Source organism: Miniopterus natalensis, chromosome 13 (assembly GCF_054644295.1).
Source record: "Miniopterus natalensis isolate mMinNat1 chromosome 13, mMinNat1.hap1, whole genome shotgun sequence".
Taxonomy (NCBI): Eukaryota; Metazoa; Chordata; class Mammalia; order Chiroptera; family Miniopteridae; genus Miniopterus; species Miniopterus natalensis.
Window position 1 is genome coordinate 11,329,669 of NC_142093.1, and position 17,004 is coordinate 11,346,672.

At 46.3% G+C, this 17,004-nt stretch overlaps 1 protein-coding gene across 2 annotated transcripts in view; it reads left to right on the top strand.

Moving 5' to 3' along the window:
* The window catches only part of MAPRE3 (microtubule associated protein RP/EB family member 3), a 36,567-nt gene that overhangs the window by 17,595 nt on the left and 1,968 nt on the right, over positions 1-17,004 (top strand). Inside the window, exons 2-4 of one of the 2 annotated variants that reach the window (XM_087823415.1) lie at positions 14,559-14,686; positions 15,143-15,288; positions 15,894-16,095. In XM_087823415.1, the coding sequence (XP_087679541.1) occupies positions 14,566-14,686; positions 15,143-15,288; positions 15,894-16,095 (469 nt within the window). In that variant the 5' untranslated portion in view covers positions 14,559-14,565. The remainder of the gene's footprint in view (positions 1-14,558; positions 14,687-15,142; positions 15,289-15,893; positions 16,096-17,004) is intronic. The other variant, XM_087823414.1, reaches the window with a different exon arrangement.

Here is a 17,004-nt window from a genome sequence, read left to right on the forward strand (position 1 = left end):
TCTCTGCTGGGAGCTGGGCACTGTGCAGGCTGTTTTCCATACGCTACCTCGGTTCATGAGAAAAGTGATAGAGTCTGTGCAATTCAGGGAAAGGACAATAACATCCTGAACAAATGAAGGCAGCCTTGGAGTCTGTCTTCAGCTTCAGGGTTGACTCACCATGGTAGGAAAGTGAACTCTCTGGGGCCTCTAAATAGGCCCTTTAATATACCCTTCTATAAAATGAGGTTATTGCCTGCTCTCATTGCCCAACCATGAGGTCAGTGTTGGGAGTACTTTGAACTTCTCAGATGAAAGATGATATAAAACTACAAAGTAAAGACTTGGTGTGGGAGAGAAGATGCTGGAAGCAAAGAAAATAAGATGGCTAAGTGAGAGCATGGTGTAAGGATGTCAGGACTGTCTGCTCTGCTCCCATGGGGACTTTCTAGGATGTGTGACTGCAGACTATCATAGAAGGAGAGGGAGCCTAGAGGAGTGGGTTAAGAGCAAGGACTTTGGGGTCACCAGTCTACTGAATCAGAATCCTAAGGTAGGGGATGGGGCAGCTGCAGCTTTAAAAAATCCCCAGGAAGCCCTGGCTGGTGTGGCTCAGTGGTCAGAGCTTCAGCCCATGAACTGAAGGGTCCTGGATTCGATTCTGGCCAAGGGCACGCACCTCGGTTGTAGGCTTGATCCCCAGCCCCATTTGGGGCTCATGTGGGAGGCAACCAATCAATGTGTCTCTCTCACATCTATGTTTCTCTCTCTCTCCACGTTCCCCTCTCTCCCTTCCTCTCTCAAAAAATAAAATAAAATAAAAAATCAATAAACATATCCTCTGGTGAGGATTTTTTAAAAAGTCACTACTTTATAGTTATGATTCCTGTCTGCCTTCTCCAGAGTAACCCCTACTTTTTTTTTTACAAACAGAATAAAACTCCCCATTCACTTTGTAGAGCCCTGCAGAAATAAAAAAGAAATGAGCTCATTTTCACACAGTTTCCTTAGTATCTCCTTTCTATCTCTGAATTCTGCAGTCATGAGATTGCCTAAATGATCTCTCTGGAAGGCCCTGGCAACTTCTAGGCATCCACTCCCAGTCTTACATTTCTAGATCAGACTCTCAAAATCTTAATCTGGCCAGAGGTGCACAGCTAATACCTGTGTGTGTTCTCTCCATTCCACTAGAATTAATGGGCATTCTTCCTCCCATATTGAAATCACTCACTATAATAAATCATGCTAGACTTTCGCTTTGACCTTCTTTGTCCACATATGTGAGAACTGGTTCCCTGACCTTCACCACCACCATCCCACACATATCCTTCCTTTGTGCCAACTTCCTCTGAGAAATTGGTGTGTATAATTGCTTAATTTCATGGTTTTGGGAAATAGGCACTGTTATTACTGCTGTAACTGAGGGAGAAGAATAAATGAGGTATGTTTATATTTATTACATTTACATCTAAAAGCTATAGCAATACTTTCTGTCAAAAAAATTAGTACTAAAGAATTGTTTGCCAGTTGGGAGAAAAAAACATGATTTTAAAGTCCTATTTTAGAGGAAACATTCATTCTTACTGAGTAATGTTCTCAGATAATTTTTAAAATTTTTTTGATTGATTGATTGATTTTAGAAAGGGAGAGCGAGAGAATCATCAGTGTGCTGCTCCACTCCTCTGCGCACCCACTGGCTGCTCCCTGCATGTGCCCTGACCAGGGCTGGCACCTACAACCATCACATCAGGAGGATGCTCCAACCAACCGACCTACCGGGCCAGGGCAGATCATTTTTTTTTTAAATAGTGACTTATTCTAGGAGTTGGGGATGGATTGTTTGAGGGGAAGAGAAGACAGGTCACTCAACAAGCATTAAGCACCTACTTTGGGCCCATGCTTTGAAATTAAAAATACAAATATGAAACACTGCCCCTGCCCCTGAATTCATGTTGTAGCTTTAATATACTCTGTGGTAATCATTTGATACAATGAGATGGCACAGTTGAGGATAAGCCTAGCAATTCTAATGTTTGCTAGACTTAGGAAATAGGGCAGTGCTGGCTCTTTTTCCTACTACTGTGGGCTCAGCTTGGTCCTGACCACGGGTTGGGTCTGAAAGATCGTGTCTGTCAGGAAAGACAGAATTATAATGGAAATCTTGAGAGCCATGCTCTCCTGAGTAGGGGGTGGGCTCCCACAAGACAGAGACTTATTGAAAACACTGACTTAAAGGAATGCTTCCAGGATACCCCAGAATTTGGCTGGAGCCCTAATCTTTGTGGGTGGGAGCTGTCCAACATTTCAGCATACTTTTGTATCTGCCCACTTGGAGAGAAATGTTATGAGGATCTAGCTGTTTTATTGTGTGCCCTATTCTAAGGGAATTGACACAGTTCAGGATCTAGTCTCTCATGTCTTTAGATTTGATATTTTAATGGTCAGTTCTCCTTAAGGTCACTGAGCCCTGAGAAAACTGACTTACATTTATTTGCTCAGGCACATTTGTACCAAAAAGAAAATTTAATAGAGCAAGGGATAAACTTCCCTATACTGTGGTGTCTTGAAAATCAGAAACGTAATCAGAGCTTGCTTTGTGAGCACAAAATCCAAGCAAATAGAGTTGGAAGACATTAAGAAATTGTATGTCATCCACACTGTGGCCAAGCTTGATTAATTCTCCTCTCTCCGCTAGAAGAGACACTGTCCTAGTGACCAGAATACCAATGTCAACTAAACAGAGTACCACTCCATTGGACAATGTTAAAATTACACTAGTGTAGTTTTACTTTCCAGCCATCCTTTTTTCTATATTCCACGGTAACCACTCCCTCTGTTTATAATTACAACCAGATGCTACATCCTGACATGTTAGTTTTTCCAAGTCTGTAGCTTATTTTGTGTTGATGAAGATGCTGCCCTGTGACATCTAGGAAGATGCATTGGTCCTATTTACAGTGTCTCCAAGTCACACTCTTCCTCCTGAGAGGTAATCCCATCTACAACGTATGGATTCTTGTTAGCAGGGATCAGCAGACATTTCCTGTAAGGACCAGGATGTGTTGAAAATATTTTATGCTTTGCAAGCCATACAGTCTCTGTCAAAACTACTCAGCTCTGCGAATGTAATATGAAAGCAGCCTCGATCAATGACTCTCTCATCATTGATGTTTCTATCTCTCTCTCTCCCTCTCCTTTCCTCTCTCTGAAATCAATATATATATTTTTTAAATTATAAAAAAATATGAAAGCAGCCATAGACAAAAGGTAACTGAGTGAGCATAACTGTGTTCCAATAAAACTTTGTTTTTAAAAAGAATCTAGCTCATAATTGGTGACCCTTGCTTATTAGTCATAATCAAAGAGGGGGATCTTTCTTATTCTTTCCTAACTTTGCCCAGTCCTCTTTATCGTAAATATTAATATGATCATTAAATCTTCATAAGTGGTTTTTACTCTCCCCTAAAAGGTCCAGGAATCCTTAGAGAAATGGCCTGTTCCAAGACTGAGGCAGGGACAGTATAAATTGAGCCTGGAACATCTTATTGCACCAGAAAGTAAGGAACTCCTCCAAGAATATTGAGGATGTGTCAATAAAGAGAGGAGCCAGTGGGAAGGGGCTCCCAGTGGCCAATGCTGGGACAATGTGAACATCAAAAGAAGTCATAGTAATGTATTATAACCCACTGAGTAAAATAATCTGTGAATTCATACCAATATAAAGAGAGAAATAAAAAAATAAATGGGGAGGGAAAGCTCTTCGTTAATGATGGAGCTAGGGGGAAAAATTGGTTCTCAAACAGGTTGGCGAGCAAATCAGAATCATTTAGGAAACTTTTCCCCATACCGGAGTCTCTTTCTAGAGAGGTGTGTGTTTGTGTATTTATGGGGAGAGGTAGAAAAGCTCCCCAGGAGACACCGCTGGGCTGGGAAGCAAGTTTTTCCTTTTTCTGACCTCCATAGTGGAGACAGGTGGGGAGAAGGGTGTTGGGAATGGGTGCTGAGTCGCCAGCCAACAGTGCCAAAAAGCCATCACATGTTCTTCAACAACATCGCTCGCTTAAGCAGCTGAGTGCTTTAGGTGTACTACCATGGTTTATTTAACAACTCGTTATTGGTGGTCATTTCACTTGTCCCCAGTTCTTCATCATTATAAATATGCTTATGTTTAAAGCTTTATACATATCCACAATTTTAGTATAAAATTCCTAGAAGTAGAATTAAAGTCAGAGAGTATGTAAAATATAAAGGCTTTACATATACACACACACACACACACACACATATATATATTTTTTTACCAAATTGCCATCCAAAAAGATTTTACTAAATGACACTCTCACCAACCATGTTTCAAAGGGAGCATTTGAGATTTTGCTTCCTTTGAGTGGCAAGAGTTTTGGTTCTTAATGCCCAGTTTTTCTGTTGCTTGAATTATCTAACAATCTCTTTTTCCTACAGCAGAAACCAGTGGGCCAAAATGACCTCATTGAAAACATGGCATCTAAAAGGAGGGTAGCAGAATTCAAAGTATTACTGCAGTGAATAGAAATATGTAGGGAGAAATAGGATTTCACTGGTGGTAATCCTGTTTACAAGAAATGTATATTTTCAGTAAGCTACAAATATTCTACAGCATGAAATACCATCAAATTTAAAGGAGACCCTAAAACCAGGTGTGCAGAGGCCCCCTCTAGCTTAGCTGCTAGGGCTGCTGCCCACAGGAGAGATAAGGAGGCTTTGCCATGGGTCAGGAGAGACTGTAGTAGACTGTTGATGTCTGATGAGAAAGGTGTGTCCAGATCTCACATGTACACATAGGTAGAAATGTTATGATAATTAGATAAGCCCAGAGTGGGAGGTTGTTGAAGGACCTGGTTAAACTTACATAAGGCCTCTTAATGTCCAGATTCCTAAGGAAGTGATTTGCATACAGAGGAGGGAGGACTTGGTTAACTTATGAATGTGATAGTTTCAGAAAAGCTGGAAAGTTTTGAATGGCCTATAGTCTGCCAGAAGTAAAGGATTTACCTCCATGGGGAAAATCATGTCCTTGGTAATGAACTTCACTTTGACAAAATTGTAACTTTTCTTTGAAATTCTATGCCCTTTCTGAAAGAAAACAGTAGATAACCAGAATTAATCATAGAGCTTACCTCACCTGTGGGATCCAACAGAGGGTCATCCACATAAAGAATCACAGGGAAATCCAAGGCCCTTCAGGTGGTGTGTGAGGACCTATGAAAAGGAGAAGCCTAAGCAAATCTTTGGGGCATAACACTCCAGGTATATTGTTGATTTTCCCAGATGGCAAACAAATTGACTATTTTGATCTAAAGAAACAGTGTAAAAAAAAAAAAAGCAGAACTTACATCTACAACTATACAGCCTTGGGCCCCAGCGGTGTGGCTAAGTGGTGGAATATCGACCTATGATCCAGGAGACCCCAGTTTGATTCCCGGTCAGGGCATATACCCGGGTTGTGGGCTCGATTCCCATTTGGGGGCAGCCGATCAATGACTCATCATTGATATTTCTATCTCTCCCTTAAATCAATAAAGATATAGTTAAAATAAAATAATAAAATAAAATAAAATAAAATACAACCTCAGGAGGCAGTAGAGATAAGAGAGTACTTGGTCTGCTCAGGGAATAGCTATTCTATTTATAGCCCCAAGTAAATCTCTGCCCGTCCATTGAGTTTTTTGACTGAGTGTAGGGGTGTTACAAGGACTTGTTCTAGATATGATGAATCCTTTATTATACTTTTGACTATCGTAGTCCTTCTTTAGCCTCTGATTTAAGAGGGTTTTGTGCAGTTTGGGTAGAAATTTAGACAGGCCATTCTGTACCTCAGCCCCAGTAATCCTCAAACAATTGGATATTTGAAACTTTATTCTCTTTTTGTTCTAAAGCGCCTCTCAGCTTTGGTCATAGTGAAGGCTCCCTGAATCGGCCATAATTCTAAAGCCTTCTTGGTGAAATTGTGCCAGGACTTTCAAAATAAGGCTAGATAGTGAGGTGCATGCTCACCAGGAAGCTGGGTTCACAGATCTGGGTTAGTGTAAATGCACGTAAGCAGCAAGAATCTGGCTGGCAGGGGCCCAGACAGGTTTAGGCGGAGACAAACCCAGAATTCTGCCAACAGTCAGTCCAAAGAGTTGCTTGTGCACTGTGTCTCCTCAGTCCCTCGCCCCAGCCTAATGCCTTCCAGCTACAAACCCCAACCAGATTTATGGTTCAAAAACAGGAAAATAAGGAGAGATCTCACCCAGAGCCAGACTCATGGACAAAGCAAGAAAGAACAGGGAAGTTCTCACAGGGTTTTTGGTAGTCGCCCCAAACTGGAAGCAACCCAGATGTCCTTCACGGGGTGAATGAATAAACTGTGGTGCATTCACACTTGTGCTGTTGTTTGGAATATGACTCGGCAATAAAACAGAACTAATCCATGCAACAACTTGGATGGGACTCTTAAGGCGTTATGCTGAGGGGAAAAAAAGCCAGTCTCAAAAAGTTACTGTATGATCCCATTTATATAACATTCTTAAAATTACAAAATTATAGTGATGGAAAACTGACCTGTGGTTGCCAGGGCTTAGAGTGGGGGGAGGATCATGGCTATAAAGGGCTAGCATCAGGGAGTTTCTTGGAGGTTATAGAACAGTTCTGTGTCCTAATAGGGTGGTGATTACATGAATCTGTGTGTGATTAAGTTCATAGACTTTACACACACACAAAAAGAGTGCATGTAGAAGCTGATGAATTCCAAATCAGGTCTGTAGCTTAGTTAATAAAATATGCCAGTGTCAACTTCCTAGCTTTCACAGTTGTTATGTAAGATGTCGTTGGGGAAGCTGGAGGAAAATACATGGGAATTCTTTGTCCTATTTTGCAATTGTGAGTCTAAAATTATTTTAAAATAAAGAGTTTACAAAAATTTGGAGGGGTACTGATTTCTGCAAGCAGCACTTGGGAATCTCTTCAGTTTTTACTGGAAAAGATAAAGCCTCAAGAATTACAAATTTTATGCAGTTTCTAAGCACTGTGATTTCATTTACTGTAATTTCACTTTGGAAATGATGCTCAGTTATTTTAAATACAGTATTGTTACAAATGATTTTGTATTGTTACAAATATGTTGTATACATGAAAAAAATCCCTTGATGAGTTTCCCCCAGGATGAAAGAGCTCCTGGTGTGTGGCTTCCGTCAACCTTTTTAACCAGTCTCGTCTGCTCCCAACATTCATTCTAGGGTGAACTATTTGTAGCTCCCTCCCTCCTCCCAATCCATTCCCCTTTCCTCTTGACTCTTAATTTGCTTGATAAGCTTCTCCTTCAAGACCAAACTCAAACTACAAAGCCTTCCCTGACCCAGGAAGCCACATGCCATTCCTGCGTCTGGGGGTTGTAGTGTAATGTGTTGCCCTTTGGTTATTTTGTTCACTTGTCTAGCTCCCACCCTAGTCTGTGAATTCCTCAAGGGCCCAGGCTGGGTCTCATTCCTTTCTATAGGCCCCATGCCTGGCTCAGTGCCTGGAATACACACTCCAAAAAAACGAGTGAGTGAGTCTGAGGCTCTTAAAGTTCTTAGTAATAATTTTTTAAATTCTACCCTGCCTTAATAGAGTAATTTTAAAAACAAAATTTTCAAAGGTCAAAAGGGATTCTGATTAACCATAGCTAAACAGAATAGTAAATGAATATTTAAAACATTTACCTTAGTTAAGACATTGTCATATTTTAATTTTTTTCCCCATTCTTTCTTTTCCTTCAGGACACAGTGTCATAGGAAGCTTTAGAGACCATGAGGTTGTACTCATGAGCCTCCTTGGACGGATGAGATCTAGAACTTAGGGATAGGATATGAATTCTAAAGAGGATGGGCGGGATGTAGAGATAAAGAACACAAGCCTGTGTTAAATCTGTGTATCATTTCAAAATTTTACTAAAAGATGTAGGGTGTCCTCCACCTCGCACGCAGTCTCTCACCAGCCCACCTGCCATGCTGCAGCAGACACAAATGGCCTTGAGGACAAACTCCTGATTTCCCTCCTCAGCATCCTCATGGGCCGGGGACCTGGGACTCCAAAGCTATCTGCAGGCCTAGCTTGTGTCCTCGTACTCCAACAGAATGACTGAGTTTCTTCACTTCTTCTCTCACAATCTAATGACCGTTTCTCCATCTAAGGCCTGGTGACTTCCTTAAGCAGCGTAGATAACCTCCTCCTTGCGGCTGGGCCCTCCCTGGGCTTCTGAAACAACACTACCTCTCCCACCTCCGCTATTGATCACATCCCCTAACATTCCTCTAAGATTTAATCATTGGCTTTATGTTCATTTTTTAAAATAAAAGTAAAAATAGTCTGACCAGCATGGCTCAGTGGTTGAGCGCTGACCTAGGATCCAGGCGATCGGGGTTTGATTCCCGGTCAGGGCACAGGCCCAGGTTGCGGGCTCGATCCCCAGGCTGGAGCATGCAGGAGGCAGCCCATCAATGACTCTCTCATCATTGATGTTTCTATCGCTCTCTCCCTCTCCTTTGCTCTCTCTGAAATCAGTAAGATATATTTTTTTAAAAAAAAGAATGACTCACATTCTATGTGAGAGGACAGAGAATCTAACATTGAACATGGTCATGTTTGTTCTGGACATCATCAGAGTAGACTTGCTGGTAGAAAGGTTAAAGGATTATATGAGCAGTCTGTCAGAAAGGCAAGGAAATAAAACTGGAGGATTCTGAGCAGGCGGGCCGGGGGGGGGGGACGACTCCCCACCCTGCAGGGGTGCACAGAGCTGGACTGAGAGGCGGTCCTGAGGTGCACAGAGCTGGACTGAGAGGCTGTCCTGACCTGGGAGTCCTCACAGCAGGTTAGCAAGTGAGATTCTCAGAACCATCCTAAGGCCCTGCTCCAAGGACCCTGGCAGCACCTTGTCATACAGTTTCTCTTTTACTTGCATCAGAGGAGGAGCTTTTCTAAATCTCTCGCTGAGCACCCAGAGGCTTCAGGCTGCATCTGGCTGTGTGGCCGGAGAGTGCAGCTAGCAGAGTGCAGCTAGTGGTCCACTCTCCTCCCTTCTCCTCAGGGCAACAAACAAGAAATGAAGCCAGAAAACCAGACTTTCTGAGCCCACCTGTCACCTGAAAGCCCACACTGTGGTTTCACCTCTCCCATTCATTCCTTCACTCGTTCAACACATATTTACTAAGCAGCTATTGTGTACAGGACCCTGAGCCAGTGCTAGTTAAAGAAATGGGCAACAACTGCAAAAGCTTGGCTCTGTCTTCCTGCCCAAGAGCCACAACCGAAAGCCAAGCTTGTCCCTGCTTGAAGTCTCCAAGCAGAGGGTCTGTGAGGAGTTCATCCAGGGCGCTGGGAGGAATGTGGGGCAAATATGTCAGTCATCCTCTGCCTGCTGTAAAGGTCGCTCAGCCCCCAAAGTCTGGGTGATGTTGAACCTCTGGCTCCCATAGACAGGGTCCCTCTTTAACCTCAGGACAACCCCGTGCTCAATAGTATCATCACTCTGATCCTCAGACCTGAAAGCTGAGGCTTGGAGACCTCACACTACTTGCTCAGTCTCTCAGGCAGCAAGTGGCAGAGCCTGCAGCCAGCCAAGCTACATATTCTGTCACTAAACCTCACTTCACCACACGGCACAGCTTCCAGGACTCTGCTGCTGGTCACCTTGGTTTGATGGATGGCTCCCATCCTGAAAGTCTGTTGACTTAAGTAGATGTTTAAGAAACTTAAAGAGCTCCATGAAGAATCTCTAGGAAGAAAGGTTTGCCATTCTACCTGCCCACCTAAATGGGCCCTACTGAAATGGATTAATTTTAGCAAGTGATGAATTCTATTTACTCCCCTCCTGGGTTTCTGTTGCCGCTCTGAGTCATGATCAGATAGAGCAGTCTGGCCAGAACTCCCTGAAGGACTCCTTCCCCTGGACAGCAGCTACAAAGGTATGGCAGCAACATCCAGAACAGCCTGGGGAAAGCCCCCTTGAGTTCAGATCATCGTTCAACACATCACGTCCAGGACTCCAGCGGCTGGGACCTCAGTGGGTTCAGGATCTTAAGGAAGAGCTGCGTGACCTAAAGGTGTTCTGAGAACAGAATCTTGGAGAAGCTCCAGTCCCTACCTGAATCTACACCATCCAGCTCCCTGTCCTGATCTGCTGGGTGGGCATGTGCTGGTTCCTGTCAACCCCAGAACTACTCTACCTGCCCCATCTCTACCTTTGACTAATTCATAGGGAGGCCAATCCTCCCTATGAGTCAAATCTTTGCTCAGCCATGAGAAGAAGGTGATTGGCTGGGTCTGCCAGGGCTTTGTGACCCGGCAGCCAGGCTCCTCCTGTCCCTTCATCTCTGCCTGCACATAATTGCCTCCATGCAACCCCAGAATAACCTGGATGTGTGATCCAAGGGGGCAAGGGAGAGCAATTTTGCAGATTTTCCAAACAGGTGACTTTAGCCCCCCTGGGCCAGGACAGGAAGGGGTAGCCCAGTGACAATGGGCATAGCCCCATGTCAGGAGCAGGAAACGTTTTGGCAGGCTCCACAGCATTTTCTCTCTTCTGATCCCACCACATCTGTTCCAGTTTTCCTGGCCGGTAGGATGGCATCTACAAAGCAGATGGGGAAATCTGGAGTTGGGGAGGTATCATGGTCACAGGCCAACCTTTAGAAAGCCCAGATGGTTCTTTCTAGGCAGAAGGAACAGGGAAAAGCACAGTGTGTAGTCCCTCCTGGACTGGCATGTTGGACATCTGAAGCTAGATGTGTATTGGGCACCTGCTTCTCAAACAAGTGCCCTTGAATTCTCACTGTCTGCCCAGTAATGCTGATAACACTTACTAGATATTTACTGCGTGTCAGGCTCTACTCAGCACTTTGTATACATGGCTCGCTTAATCCTCATAACAGCTCTGTGAGGCGGGGACTGTTACTGTTCCCATTTTATAGATGAGGAAACTGAGGCCCAATGTCAAACAGCTAGGATTCGGTAGAGCCAGGATTGAAACCCAAATGGTCTGACTGGAGATTCAGTGTTCTTTAAGCATCACCTTTTGGAGCCTGCTGGAAGCATGCCCAACACCCACTTCAGGAGTAAAAGACTGGTGTGTCTTTCATAGCCATGCTAGGTAGAGGCTTGAGAACTGCAGAGGGGTCTTCTAGGGACCAGAGAATTAGAGAAGACTTTGGGGCCCTGAATTATCTTCAAGACATATTTGTGGAAGATAGATTTCCACTGAAGACTTAAAAACAAAAAGCCAAAATTAGATTTAGTCTGGTGATAAGGTTCTTAAATATTACATGTGAGATTTCAGAGTTACACAGACTTATTTATGATTTAGGAATATAAAAACAGATCTAAGTGCAGTCCTATGTATCTGGGAAGGAACTGGATGGTCTCTCAAAACTCTTCTGGCCATGGGATGTTGAGATTTGGTCATGAGGACCATTTTCAAGGCCTCAGGCCGCAGAATGACCGTCAGTTCCACCTCTCCTGATGAGAGCTAAAACAACCTTTCTGTTGTCAATGAATGCATCGTGACCAGGTTAAATCTCCTCAACCTTCCTTTCCCATGATTCTACACATGGTAGCAGGAGACAAGACCCTTGCAGAGCAGACTTTTCCCAAGGTCAAGTCCTCAGTCTAATCCTGAATGGGGTTTTCAAGTGCCCTAGAAGATGAGATGTTGTCACAACCAAATCAGGGGCTATTTCTCCTGACAGTCACCATGTGCCAAAGACAATGGTAGAAACATGGAGTCTGAGTTGGAAGACCCTACTATTGTAGCCCTTGAAACAGAGCCCACCCCCTCTGGGTGGTTGCCTACCATTATCTCAGGGAAAGTGAAGCAGCCCGGGGTAATGGGTATGGTAACTTCACGAGTTTTCTCAGACTATTTCTCTGCTCTGATTGGAGGCAACTGGTCCACTTAGGGCTAGATGCTTGGGCAAATACTTTATATACCTCTGCCCCCAGGAGCTGGTCTGGTTTGAGTGTAGGCCTGAGTCAACCCCCAATAAAAAGTCATCAGGAATTGGGCCTATCGATGAGTTTAATGTGTGGCTTTGGGGAACAGGGAAGTTGGTTTGTTTAATGCAGTCTTAGAGCAGACCGATCCTCTACGCCACTCCAGCTGGCCCAGCACTGTTTAGAGCTGGTCAGGAATAAGCACTCCACTCAACCTCCTGCCCTGACACCACCAGCTTTTGACCTAACCGGGCTTCCTCTTTGGGGGACCAGATCAAACTTAGGGGCGCTCCTTTTCTAAATGGAGCAGGGGGGTCTGGGGGCTGGGGAAACATTGAAAGGAGTCTTTGCTCAGGACCTGGGTGCCACCTGCTGGCCATAATGTAGTTGTATTTACAGAGCCAAATCTAAGAAAGGAAAATTAAAAGAAGGGCATCCTGCCCCCCCCCCCCCATCATGACGAGCAGTAAGAGAACTAGAAAGCTGCTTTCTTAGTGACCTCTGAGCAAGTGGGACAGAGAATCATTGCAGAGACTCCTGGGTGCCTTGGAGGAGTTCTCCTGAGCCAAAATGGACCCCAACCAGGGCAGAGATAGCATCACCTGAAGAGCCTGAGCGAGCCCTGAGTGGAGACAAAACCTCTGATCCTGGTATCAGATGAGGACTGTGGTCCTAATCCCTGGTCTGGTTGTGCATCAGAATCACTTGCAGTGTGTTTCTGAATTTTATATATGTATGTGTATATAAAATATATATGTATAAATGTAGTGTATTATAGTTATATACATAGCATTACCTATTACAAGTTATAATATATAATAAGTGTAATATAGTTACATATAATACATGCAGTTCTTCACACACGCACATGACCTGGGCTTCCCTCCAGCCTATTGGAAAGTCCCGCAGGAGAATCTCAGGTGCTCACCTAGTAAAAAACCTCTGGAGTGCGTGGGGCAGGCTTTGTGTCATTCCCTTTTGGTTCCAGACCATCTTGACAAAGAAGCAGAATAGATCTGGACAGGAGCTGGTCTGGGTGCACACTTCCTTCAGAGACACTTTGCGTATTAAACCTAGAGAAATATTCTTTTCCAGAACCTTGCTGTCACAACTCCTGAGTGCATAGTCCTTTTGGTCTGTCTTCTGTTTCTCCTTTTCTGATAAAGTCTAGTTACAAGAAATATTCCCCTGTTCCCTTAACAGTGACAAACAGCACTGACATTTGGCCTCTGCTGGGAGATTGGGGGAGGGGCTCCCACCTGCTGGCCAGAGCAGGTGCCTCTCTGAGCTCCAACACAGGTTGCTGTGTAGGGAGCATAGGCCCAGGATTGCCAAAAGAAGCCAGAAATCCCAAATTGTTTGTGTGAAACATCCCAACTTTAAAATGTTGGGTTGTTGCACTAATTCAAAAATGTTTCCAACACTGTGAGTGTTAAAGAGTTCACGTCTGCAAGGTAAATTTGGCCATGGGTGTCTCATTCATGAATGCTGATTTCAAGTGCCTTAAACTGGGAGCTATGTGGCCAGGGCTGCTTTAGATAGGCTCTGACTGCAGGAGTGTCAGGGAGGGCCTGGGGAGACTGGAGGCTGGAAGGCGTTCTAGGAGGTCTCTCCTGGAATTGGCTGGAGTGGATGTCCACATAAACCCCAAGGTAGCAGGAGAGGTGGTGAAGAGCAGGGCATATTGGGAAGGCAGAGCCACAGGACTTGGTTAGATATGGATGAGGGAGAATAGGCTGTCTAGGACAACCCCACAGGCTTCTAACCTGGTGACTGGGTGACATTCACTGGGATAATGAATACAGGAGCAGAAGCATGTCTTAAGGGAAGGTTCTGGACAAACAGAATTTAGGTGCCCCTGGGTCAGCCAGCAGACCACATGCCACAGGCCCCACAGGAATATGGGATCTGAAGTCAGGCCAAGGTCAGCTGACATTCTAAAACACAAATCCGGTGAGGACACTGTCTGCGAAACACCTCTAGTGGCTTCCCATTGTCTAAACAGAAAAACTCCTCATGGTAAACAAAACTCTTCATGATCTATCCCTACCAACAGCATTGTGCCCCGCCCCTACACAGAACCTGCCCCTAGCCCTGCTGAGCAACTCAGAGCCCTGGCATAAGCCATGCCCTGTTCCTGCTGGTCCCTGGGCCTGCAGTGCCTTCTACATCCCTTTGCACGTTTGGAAAATTCCTACGCCTTTCCCCTCTCCAACGTGTCTGCCTGGAAGCCTTTGCTGATCCTGCCAAGCACAAGTGATTGCTCCCTTTTTTGTACCATCCCTGAACTTTGTATGTGCCCTACTGTGTGTGGGGGGGGGGGGGGGGGTACTGTCTGTAAGCTCCTTAAAGGTAGAGATCATATCTTACTTAACTTTGTTGCGCCGGCTCTGAGCACACCTCTAGCATAGGGGAGTCACTCATTAGATGTTGAAAGAATGAAGAGGTCCCCTGTCCAGGAGGGAAACGGCAAGGCTGTCTGGATGAAGATGCCTCACTTCCCCAGGCACCGTCCAGCTCCTGCTCTCCTTACAGCTAAAGAACAGCACGAGTTCTCCAGGTCTAACCTGGCCTCTCTTCTTTCTTTGCAGCTGGGGTATGGCCGTCAATGTGTACTCCACGTCTGTGACCAGTGAGAATCTGAGTCGCCATGATATGCTTGCGTGGGTCAACGACTCCCTGCACCTCAACTACACCAAGATAGAACAGCTCTGTTCAGGTAGAAGGCTGGGAACTGGGGAAGTGGGCCCTGCTGGAGGGAAAAGGAGGGAAGGTGGGAGGCAGAACAGCCGCAGCAAAGAACGTAACTTGTAATTAGGATTAAGGAGAGTGGCAGAGCCCTGAACTAGTCAGTGTTTGGAGTTGAAGGAAAGAAATCAGGGTCTCCATGGACCAGGAAGAGCAGGAAAGGCAAAGGAAAGGGCTGCAGGAGGGGTGGGGCAGTGGGAACAGGCAGTAAAGCCCAAGGTTAACAGCACGGGGTCCAGTCTGAGCCAAATCTCAGTTCTTCCTGTAGTACAACCCTGGGCAAGTCAGCATACCTCCCTAGGCCTGTTTCCCCGTCTGTAAAATGGAGATAACGTCCCTCACTAAGATTGTATTAAATTACGTATATACAGTGTTTGCTGTGGTGCTGGCACACAGGTGCATCAATAAATAGTAAGCTTCTCCGCAGGGGCAGCCTACTGCCAGTTCATGGACATGCTCTTCCCTGGCTGCGTGCACTTGAGGAAGGTGAAGTTCCAGGCCAAGCTAGAGCATGAATACATCCAAAACTTCAAGGTGCTGCAAGCAGCTTTCAAGAAGATGGGTGTCGACAAAGTAGGTGGCTGTGGTCCCAGGGGCCCTGAGGAGCTGTGTGACCCTGGGGAAGAAGATGGGCCGCCAACAGGCAGCGGGGGCTGCTGGGTCATCCCAGCTCTCATACCTCTCTCCACCCCCAACTCTCCAGAGGGAGTGATCCCCCAGCTCAAGGCACGGTGGAAAACCCCGCACCTCACATCCCATCTTGACAACATTCTTTCCCCTTCCTCCTCTCTGGACCCTTTCTATCCCAGCAATTGAGGCTTGGTATTCTGCTCCTATTAAGTTCCTTCCCTAGAGCCCAAGAAAAGTCCCTTGCTCACTTTACTGCCTCGATGGCCCCAGGCCCCTGTTCCAGCAGCCCCCACCCTACATGGAGGCAGCAGCACCAAGGGACTCCCCCACAGTTTCTCCTGTGCCTGGAAGAAGGCTGTCTCGGATCCCAGGCTGGGGCCTGCAGCCTTCCCATGTGCTCTGGTGCCACGGGAGGGGGCCCAGTGGAGGAGCTGGAGGATACTGCAGCCCAGGGGCTGGCTTTCCTGGGGGCAGTCGCCCTCTCACAGAGGAAGGCAGCCCTCCAGCCACAGGTGGCTAAAGTTCTCTGCTTATGTGGTCTATTTCAGATAATTCCTGTAGAGAAATTAGTGAAAGGAAAATTCCAAGATAATTTTGAGTTTATTCAGTGGTTTAAGAAATTCTTTGACGCAAACTATGATGGAAAGGAATACAACCCTCTGCTGGCGCGGCAGGGCCAGGACGTAGCGCCACCTCCTAACCCAGGTGATCAGATCTTCAACAAATCCAAGAAACTCATTGGCACAGCAGGTAACGTGCCCGAGCTGGGGGAGGGAGTGTGGGGGGCCGGGCCAGCCGGGCTCTATAGCCAGGAGTGCCTCCGGCCACCCGGCCCGGCCCTGCCAGCCTAGAGGAGACTGTTATCACGGAGTTCAGATGACACCGCCGCCTGCTGCCCACTTAGACCAGGGGGAGTTGCAGTAGGGAGGAGAGGGCTCCAAAGATTGCTACAAAAGGAGAGCCACTGACAACAGCCAAGGTTGCAGCTGGCGCTGGGAGGCCCAGGGCCCGCCCTTCTGTAGTGTGAGCTAACAAGTTTGCCTCGAGATGACGGGGCAGCACGTGGCATGGTTCCTCTGTCCAAGTCCATCCAGGCCAAGGGCCTGGTGCCAGCACTACACGTCCTTCTTGCCCCCTGCCCACTGGACGCCTGGGGACAGGAGCTTGCCAAGCTTGGTTTACCTTCCCCCCATTCCAAAGGCCCGTAGCCCTAAGTCCTCAAGAGAGGAGTCTCTGGAAATAAGGCTTTGTCTGGCTTCTAGAGGAGAAGGGAAGGAAGCAATGGGGCCTTTGGGGGATGGGAGGTTGGGAGAGAAAGGGAGAAGAACAGCCCCAGACCGCATCTGAACCCGTCATAGCAGGGCCCTCCTGTTTGCGCTGCTGCCCTGCCTGGGCCTCCCAACTCCCTGCTTGCTTTGCATTAGAAGCAGCTGGCTGTTAGGGGGCTGCCCTAGCTAGAGGAGTGGCCCAGCATGCTTGTTCCCCGAGTCAGACCCGCAGAGGGCGCGGCAGGCAGCCCGGGGCGGGGCAGGGACAGGTTTCTTTTGTGTCCTCCAGTTCCGAGACTCAGAGACTCCAAGGTCACCCACATGGAGGGTGGCTTTGGACTGGGGCTTCTGTCAGGAAAGACCCAGCGAGAGCTAGATTTGAGACCCTGCC